General features: G+C 48.8%; 1 protein-coding gene across 1 annotated transcript; it reads left to right on the top strand.

Moving 5' to 3' along the window:
* Positions 1-6: 6 nt before the first annotated feature.
* Positions 7-6,253, top strand: MRPS15 (mitochondrial ribosomal protein S15; the record flags this gene model as incomplete). The annotated part of the gene is made up of 8 exons (XM_005868606.1): positions 7-73; positions 324-365; positions 1,385-1,460; positions 2,632-2,680; positions 3,166-3,250; positions 4,426-4,484; positions 5,685-5,876; positions 6,102-6,253. Coding segments are annotated over 8 exons (705 nt in total), but the record flags the coding sequence as incomplete, so codon positions are not given.
* Positions 6,254-9,845: the final 3,592 nt, after the last annotated feature.

The raw sequence follows: 9,845 nt of genomic DNA, 5'->3' as shown, positions 1-9,845 counted from the left end.
GTCCTCGGGCTGCCGGGGGGAAGGTGCGCCCGGCTTCCTTCCGACCCCCGGGTCCTCCCCTCCCCTCCCCGCGGTGAGGAGCTGAGAAACGGGACTGCAGGAGTAGGGGAAGGGTTCGGCGGAGGTGGAGGCGGGTAGGGGAGAGAGGAAGGGTGGAGGGTGGGGAAGGAGTGAGACGAGAGGGGGGAGGCACAGGCAGCGGGGTGCAGGGGCCATGGGACGGCGTGTAGGCGCAGGGTGCAGGCACCTTGGAGGAAGGGCCGTAGGAAGGAATCGAGGCTGGACTATTAAGGCGATGGCCTCAGCCTCTCTTTTCTGCACAGGTCTCCTCCCGGCCGCCCGCGGCTATGCCATCCAGAGACCAGGTAGGAGCTCTCGGACGGGACGCGGGCGGAACTTGGGGCGGAAGAGAGTGTGCCCCGAAGGCTTGGGGTGGCGGAGAGGCCGGAGGCGGCTCGGTAGCCACGAGGTGGGGTGGGCCCGAGGTCCTACAACAACCGCGTCCACCTTGTCGCAAAGCTTCAGCCTGAAGCCCGCGTGCGGGGCGGGGGGAGCCGGGGCGCGGGAGCAGGAACCTTCCGCCCGGGTGAGAGTGGAAGGGAGCCAGGCGGGGGGGGCGGCCTCCCCAGGCCTACCTAGGAGACAGCCAGCCCTTGCCCTTCTGAGGTGCAGGGGGGTTTCCCCTCCGAGGCAGTCTGCACGTCGGTGAAGAGTTAGTGATACTGGGCAATCACTTCCTCTCTCAGTCTCGTTCTAAAATGAGTGTGGGAGTATCTGTTTGAGCGGATCGTTGTTAGGACTCGATGATGACACATGAAAAGCATCCTTAGTACTGTGTACAATAAACGGTAGTATTTGTATTTATTGCTATTCTTTGCATAGCGGCAGAGTAGGTTCTGACCGGAGTGGACAGGTTGCTCTCCCCCATACCTCTCCCTCTCCCTCACCTCCAAGCGAAGACAGGGTTGCACACACCAGGGCTGAGGGTTCCCTCCTCAACCCCCTTACTTCATTCATGCAGTGAGCGGGCAGTTGTTTTGTTGAGTGCCTGTTCTGTGCTGGGCTATGGATCAGACTGGGGGCAGGAGGGAGGGGGGATTCAAAGGAAGTTACATTCAGTCCACATCCTGTTGGGGATGTGATAACTGTAGAGCCAGACAGGTGAGAAGTGACAATACAGGGTCTTGGGAAAGGCCATCTACTCCCAGCGTGAAATATCGGGGCAGGTGCCCAGGGCGTTTGCAGAGGAGAAACCGAGCCCACAGATGTCCACACCTTGCTGGAGACCCTGGGTGGCTCTGATAGAGCTGGTGAGAAGAGTGACGTCTGGGAGGATGGGCAATGAGAGTTAACTCTGGGTGTTTTCCATCCTTCCACTTGACAGTCCGTCCCAGCCAGGAAGATGACCCGCCCCCTTCCACGCTCCTCAAAGATTACCAGGACGTCCCTGGAATTGAGAAGTAAGCAGGGAAAAAATCTCTTTGGTGAAGCAGGGGGCCCTGGGAGGATTGGCGAGGAGAGGGAGAAGACAGTGGCTTCGAGGCCCAGCCTGATCTATCTGAAGCTTGATTATAGAATGGGGCCGAGAACTGTAGCAGCCCAAGCATGGTGAGGGTGAGTGGGCAGCCGGGACAGGTGGAGCTTATGGGGCTTAACTGATTACTTTTTTTGTGCTCTGGGTGAAGACCCTATACCAGTGGTCGGCAAACTGCGGCTCTCGAGCCACATGCGGCTCTTTGGCCCCTTGAGTGTGGCTCTTCCACAAAATACCGACTTCTGCCCATGGGCCATAAAGATTCAATCGCACTGTACGTGCGCGCCCACACGTGGTATTTTGTGCTCTTCCACAAAATACCGGCTCTTCCACAAAATACCGACTTCTGTGCATGGGCCACGAAGTTTCAATCGCACTGTACATGTGCGCCCGCACATGGTATTTTGTGGAAGAGCCACACTCAAGGGGCCAAAGAGCCGCATGTGGCTCGCGAGCCGCAGTTTGCCGACCACTGCCCTATACTATTAGATACCAAGGAGGTAACATGCCTCAGGTTTTTTTAGAAATCTCTCATGTCTTGATCCTCTCAAAAATCTCTGAAAGGTAAGACATACTATCCTCATGTTATAGATTATCAAGCTGCCCAATGTCATACAGCTCCAATGGGACAGAGCTAGGGTTTGAATCCCCGGCCAAACAACACCAAGGCCAGGGTCCTTCTGCTCGGCCCCTGTTGTACGGTGGTAGCTGGGCAGTCCCTCTTGCCCTTCCCACTGTGCAGTGTGACTTGAGAAAGAAACAATGATTATAGAATTGAAGTGTCTCAAAACAGATTGAACCATATTCTAGCTAAAATGGAAATCCTCCTTTACCCTCCCTATGACAATCCTGGAACACTCAAGCTGACAGCCTCAATTTTCTGTAGTTATTACATCGTTCCATGTTCTCAGCCCAGCAGGTCAGATGCGGGTTGACTTCTAATCTGTGGGAGATGGCTCCCAACTTCCAGAGAGACTCATTTGTTGTAAAAGAAGTTTTTAATCATCCTTGCTTTGCCAACTAAAATGAAAACAGCAGTGCTTCCCTTTTCTCCTCTACCCTAACGTCTCTCTCTCATTGCTATGACTTTTCCACAGGGTTGATGATATCGTGAAAAGACTCTTGTCTTTGGAAATGGGGAATCAGGTGAGTGGCCTGTGCCAAACCTTGGCCTCCCTCAGCCCTCTCCTCTGGGACTCCCTCCTATCCTGGTAACACCTCCCATCCCATGCTTTTCAGGTAGCAGCACTTACACCAGTGTCACTCTGTGTCTGCTTGTTAATACCTCGAGACTGAGCGCCTCAAGGGCAGGGACAGTCTTGTTCCCCACTATACCCCTAGCACCTGACAAACAGTAGGTGCCCAATAAAGATCTGATGTCTGAATGAATGAGCAAGCTTTAGGGACATTCATCCAACTAGCCATTTCTCCTGTCAGTAGCCTTGGCCTTGGGCTCACCTACATGTGAATAGCCAAGTGGTTGGCAGAGGCCAGGCCCTGGTAGCAGAGTGAAGTCAGGCCCTGAGCTTTATGGCCTCGTTGCTATGACTGAAGCCCATGGCCTTGGGGGTGTGAGGACCAGTTCTTATGATGGGGTAGCACACTTCATAGACTCTCTCTATCTTCAACAGAAGGAGAAGCTAAAAATCAAGAAAGAACAATTGATGAACAAGGTTGTGGCAAACCCTGAGGACAACAGATCCCTGGAGGCTCGAAGTTGGTTAGGGGGCCCTTGGGGAGTGTGGGTTAAGGGGGGCTGCTAGCTGGTACTTGATCCAGGGCCCTCATCTGCAAGTACATAGGGATTCAATGTGGCTTATTAAAGGAGAGACAGAAAGAACCATGGATAATGAAACTGGACTGTGTATCCTGAACTGTATGATGTTGTAGTCCAGTGATTCCCAAAGTGGGCGCTACCGCCCCCCGGTGGGCGCTGCAGCGATCCAGGGGGGCGGTGATGGCCACAGGTGCATTTGGGGGTGATGAGTAACTGCTATTAAAATTTTAAAAAAGTTAATTTCCAGGGGCTGAGTAATATTTTTTCTGGAAAGGGGGCGGTAGGCCAAATAAGTTTGGGAACCACTGTTGTAGTCACTGCCCAGATCCTGCTTCATAGCTCTATGTGAGCTCAGGCAGGATTCCTCAGGAACCCAAGTTTCTGTTTCTCTCTCTCTCTCTCTCTCTCTCTCTCTCTCTCTCCCCCCCCCCCCCCCCCCCCCTCCACTTTGCAGCTAAGGTGGTGTGAAGGGACCGTGTGGCCAGAGCCAAGGTTCCCACTGCCCTGTCTGAGGGCTCCCAGAACTCAATGTGTGTACAGAAAGGGCCGACCATACTTACAACCTCTCCTTAGGGCCACCTTCTGCTTTTGCCTTTGCCCACCTTTGCAGGAATCAAACAAGAGGATACCTGAGGAAGGATATTCTGGGGCTTTAGGAGATGAGTGGGAGTTGATAATTCTGAAAACTCATTTGTTAAAAACAGAGATAAGGGTGGTAGCTGGAAGGGGAGAGGCAAGGAGCAGACCCTTGGCAGCTCGGGAATTTCATCTTATTGCATTGGCTAGGACCTCCAGTGCAGTGTCGAATCATTAGCCATGATAGCATGCATCCTAAACTAATTCCTGAATTTAATAGGAATGCTCTAAAGTTTTACTGTAAAAATGCTATTTGCTATGGTTTGGGGATATAAGATTAAGGAGCTTCCCTTAGGCTTTGCTTGCTAAAGCAAAGATAATCCAAAATCTTTTGAGATCTTGGAATTACAGAGAGCTGTACAAAAAAAAGCCTTGGTGATTGTTATTCCTTGAGGTCTTAATACATAACCCAGGCCCCAGGCCCGGGCCGTTCCTTCCTCTGTGCCCAGCTCTCATCCTCTGTGGTTTGTGGTTTCAGTTGTTGCCTTGACTGTCAAGATCCGCAATTATGAAGAACACATGCAGAAACATCGAAAGGTAAGCCTTGAGCATCGCTCACAGCTGAACACCAGCAACTGGGCCAGAGGAGTCTAAGAGGTAAAGGGCTCTGGGTCCTAAGAGTCAGCTTGAGATGCCAGGAGGCTACAGCACCAGAGTGCCCACTCCTCAGTGAGGTAAACATTTCCTTTCTGCCTCCAGTAGAGAAATGGAAGCCTTTCAGGGCTGTGCTGAATGTCACCAATGGTCACAGTGTCTGGCACCTAGTGGATGCTCAGTAAATATTTGTTGAATGCACGAATAGGGTCAAATTGCTCTGGGTTCAAATCCAAGCTCTGCCACTTCCACTTAACTAGGTAGGTGATTCTGGGAAAGTTACTTTACATGTCTGAACCTCAGTTCTGTCTGTAAAATGGGAATCATAATATCTACTGACAGGATTGCAAGGACTATATAAAATAAAAGCAGCCAACGTGATGCAAATATAGTATTTAGGCTCCTTCCTAAATATTTTACATGCATTAGCTCATTTAATCCATCTTCCTGTCCCACTTTACAGAGGAATAATCTAGGCATGGAGAGGTTAAGTTATTCTCAAGGCACAGCACTAGAAAGTGAGTGCTAGGACTTCAAACTAAGGGGTCTGACTCCAGGGCCCATATTCTTAACCATTATGCCATATCTCAGCACAGTGTCGGGCACAGAGCTGCTGTAATTAGGCAGTTGCTAGTATTTTTAATAAACACACAGTTTGTGAATACAGACCGGTCCAGCTCCAGGCTGGCATCTCAGTGTTCTCTGGAAGCTGGTTGAGCCTGTTCCTTGGAAGTCAGAGTTTTGTTCTAGAGTGTGGAACACCAGCCACACTGCAGAATTTTCTCATGGAGCAGTACCTCGCTGTGGGTAGGGGTCTCCAAGAAGAGTGTAAGTTCTTCCCTCCTCTCTACTCCATCTGAAAGTCTGCTGAGCTCTGGAGAGGCTGAGTGAGTAGTGTAGGGAAAGAGCATGAAATTTAGAGTGAGACGAGTATATCAATATTCAAGACCTGATAACATTGCTGACCCTTTATTTTCCCATCTGTAAAATAGGAATAACAATACCTACCTCAGAGTTGCACTAGTATTTGCAAGAGATTGTTGGGAGACTTCAGTGAGATGATGAAATTACTATCCTTTGTTACTATAAAGTGGCACACCACTTATTTATATAATACTGAAAGGGATACCAACCTTCTTACAGGACAAAGCTCTCAAGCGCTATCTGATGATGAGCATTGACCAGAGGCAAAAGATGCTCAAAAACCTCCGTAAGACCAACTACAGTGTCTTTGAGAAGACATGCAAGGACCTGGGGATTGAGTACATCTTCCCCCCTATGTACCACCGAAAAGCCCACCGCCGCTGGGTGACCAAGAAGGCTTTGTGCATTCGGGTATGAGTCCAAATTGCTGCTTTGGTTGGTCCCGTTCTGGGACTGTGGTGGAAAGAGCGGAAGGGAGGGGTTGTCACTTTCTGATAAAGGCATGGAACTGGCGCCAAGGCCTTAACCCCATGGAGAAAGGCCGTGTTGACCAGCTGGGGGAGTCGGTTCCCAGCCCGTTTGCTCCCAGTCAGAGTTTTTACATAGAATTACAAAGTCTTTTTTTGTAATCTCCAGGTTTACCAGGAGGCTCAAAAGCTAAAGAAGCAAAAAAGGGCCTTAAAAGCAGCAGCAGCAGCCCAGAAACAACGCCTGATGAACCCAGTAAGCTCTCCCAAAGCTGAACCAGAGGCAGTCAAGGAAAACCAATAAATTTTGTTGAAGTTTTATCTTTCTGTCTTGAAGAATAATAGAAGGTGGGGCTCTTTGTGGCCTGAGGAGTTCATTCATTCATTGTCATTCAGCTCTGGGATCCAAGGGTTGTCTGAGGCAGAGTCCCTGCCCTCACACATCAGGCAGGACACACTCTCACAGCACCTCACACATCACAACTCCCTGTCATCCAGGTGGTATTTCAGTGGAGGTGAGACCACAGCAGCAGAGGAAGCATGCTGGCTGGCTGCTGGGTGAGAAGGCCAGGGAAGTGTAGATGACTCTAGAAAGGTAGTTGGAGTGCCCTGAAGGCCATCTATCAAATAGCAGGAAGCCGCTGAAGATATGTCATGTTGAAAGTGGTGTCTTCTGAAATTTAGCCTAGCATCCAGTACGGCTGGAGGAGAGAAAGGAGCAGTAATATGGAGGACCTTAGCGATGCAGACAGAGAAAGAAATAGAGGAAAATAGGAGAAATATTTTGGTGGAAAAAGCAGAACTTGGTGACTGATGATAGGACCCAGGGCGATAGAGTTGGAAGCCAAGGCTCAGGTGTCAAGTCTGAGTGGCTGGAAGGAAAGATGATTAGTAGGTTTTACAAATATTGAAATTTTACAGAAATGGTTGCTCATCAACTTAAAAATGTGCAGCAGATGAAGGAAAGGTGATCCTGGAAGGCAAGATGGGGGTGAAGGATGGGAAGCTGCTTAGCAGCTGGAAGGAGGGGCGGTTGGGGTCCCCAGCACAACCTCCAGGAGCGAGCAGACAGGATTGGGACATAGGCCAGTGGGGCTCCCCTCCAAGTGGCATTAGGGAGGACATGCAAATAATTCGAGCACTTCTGGGCCTTGCCGCATCTAAAAGAAGAGTCAGTTTCATTAGTGCTTTCATGGCACTTGACATGATCTCACTGATTCTTCAGCAACTGGGTGAGCTGGGTGTCCTTTCCAATTTAAGAAAAAGGAAGCTCCTTACTAAATGGTTAAAATAGACTTGCAGGCCAGTCTTAAATGGGGTGGGAGGGGCTGAGGGTGGGGTGGGCAAAGATGTTTTGATATAAACAAAACAAATGCACTTTGGGTGTGATTTGGTATTTTTCTGGGGCTAGAGGGGTGGGTTGGGATGTCCCTGTAGGTTAGTTCCAGAACGGGCTGTCTGTATATAATATATACAGATATTATATATATACTATATATTGTAGTAATAGGCATGTTTGACTCTTGTGAAGGGACATGAGTAGCTGCTGCAGGTCCTGTTTGGAACCCCATGTACAGTTCCCAGTTTTTTGTGTCAGTGCAGGAGGCATTTGACTCTTGTGTTTGTATCTCCCTTTTATGATTGCTGTACTGACCCATGTCTTTTTGGGGAGGGGTGAAAAGAGATTTGAAATAAAAATGTTTAAAAATTACTTCAAAAAAAAGAAAGAACGGGCTGTCTGTATATATTGTAGTAATAGGCATGTTTGACTCTTGTGAAGAGACATTAGTAGCTGCTGCAGGTCCTGTTTGGAACCCCATGTACAGTTCCCAGTTTTTTGTGTCAGTGCGGGAGGCATTTGACTCTTGTGTTTGTATCTCCTTTTTATGATTGCTGTACTGACCCATGTCTTTTTGGGGAGGGGTGAAAAGAGATTTGAAATAGAACTGTTTAGAAGTTACTTCAAAAAAAAAGAAAAAGGAAGCTCCGCCTCTACATGGCTGCGCGGTCGCACCCTCGGCTCGGAGACTGCTCTAAAGATTCGCCTGGGTTGTCCTCGTTCTCGGGCACCTGCGCACGCGCCCGGGGCTGGGTGAGGGTGAGGGTGTCCCGTTCCTCGGCGCCAGCCCCTGTCCGCTACCGCTGCTCTTCTTGAACTTGGGCGGGGAGATGCTTTACATCCTGGACCAGCGGCTGCGGGCCCAGAACATCCCCGGAGACAAGGCCCGCAGAGGTGAGAGACGCCCGGCCTGCTCAGCCAGCCCCCTTATAGACTGACCAACAACCCTGCACACTGCGCTCTTATAACCGGGGACCCTTCTCACGACGTCCACAGGCCTATCCAGTCAGGGCCCCTCAGGAGCCAAATTCCCCAAAAGGTCTTTTCACAGCAGAGGGATTTAATACCCTCCTTGGATGTTATTACGGTACCTCATGCCCCCTCCCCCAATTCCCTCCTCCCCTAATTGGCGAAGTGATTTCCCAATCTCTCCTGACAACCAGTCCCTCCCAAATACCTGGTGTTATTCTCTGTGCTAGTCCAAGCACCCTCTTTCCCCGCATGGACAGGTTCTGACTCTCCATTCCTCTGTGTGGTGTCCTCCTTTTTAAACTGGAAGCCAATTTTACTAATTTCAGAAGCTATTTCTGGAAAGGTGAGGTCCTGAGATAACATATATAAATTAGAAAACATAAGAAAAGTATGATTCTTTCCCATCCCAATTGTTGGAAGAGAGTGTAATTGTGGAAATAATTATGTGACAGCTTCTAAAATGTAAAATCTGTCTCCCATATACACCCCATCTAATCCCCAGAGAAAGGACCACCCAGAATTCTCTACCATCCTTTTTCTCTCCCTCTTTTCCTCCCTTCTCAACCAACAATTGCTTTCACCAACTTTCCTGGGATTACATATTATATTTCAAGGCAGAGGAAGAAAAGTTGATATAGAGGTAACTGACATGGTCACAATTAAAACATTTATTCCCTTCAACAGTATCTGTATGCTGAGTTGAAGTTAAGCATACATATTCAGATATTCACCATTGGGTCTGTGCAATTGAGTCCAAGTCCATTCATAAAGAGAGAAAAAGAGCTCCCTATAGCACACCCCTCCATCCATTTCATACCCTGCTGCCAGTGCACTTTTTGACATGTAACTCTGTCCATAGTCCCTGCTACTTAAAACCCTTTGTCAGCTTTCCACTGCTGTCTGAGCAGAGGCCAAGTCCTTGGCAGGACATTTCAGGACCCTTCCTGATCTGATTTCTGTCCACCTTTGAAGTCCCACCTTCCACCACTGCCTGCCTGCCTCCTACTTTGTCTATGAATACCAAACTGCCTGTGGGTCTCCATTTAAAGTATGTTCATTCCTGTTTCCATGCTAGTAATCTCCATTCTAACCCCCAATCTCCCACTTCTGTGCTAGTAAGTCTCATATTTGTCCTGCATTATTCTGCTTAAGATTCATTTCCTTTCCCACATGGGAAAGAGCCCGCACATACTCCCATAGCACCCATCCGTGTCCCTCTACCTTATCACTGACCATATTACCCTGTATTGGTCCATGTATGTGTCTCCCCCCACATGATTGTCTTATTCATCTTTGTACTCCAGCCCCTAGTATACTTAGACCAGAATAAATTGGTGCTCAGTAAATGTTGAACTGATTATTTAAATTCATTGTTTTTGTGTAACATTGCCACTTCTTCCTCTAGAACAGTGGTTCTCAACCTGTGGGTTGCAACCCCTTTGGGGGTCGAACAACCCTTTCACAGGGGTCACCTAAGACCATCGGAAAACACATACAAAATTACATATTGTTTTGTGATTAATCACTATGCTTTAATTATGTTCAATTTGTAACAATGAAAATACATCCTGCATATCAGATATTTACATTACGATTCATAAC

Source organism: Myotis brandtii, unplaced genomic scaffold (genome assembly GCF_000412655.1).
Source record: "Myotis brandtii unplaced genomic scaffold, ASM41265v1 scaffold274, whole genome shotgun sequence".
Classification (NCBI taxonomy): Eukaryota; Metazoa; Chordata; class Mammalia; order Chiroptera; family Vespertilionidae; genus Myotis; species Myotis brandtii.
Note: the sequence above shows the minus strand (reverse complement) of the source record. Positions and strands in the feature narration are given on the sequence as shown.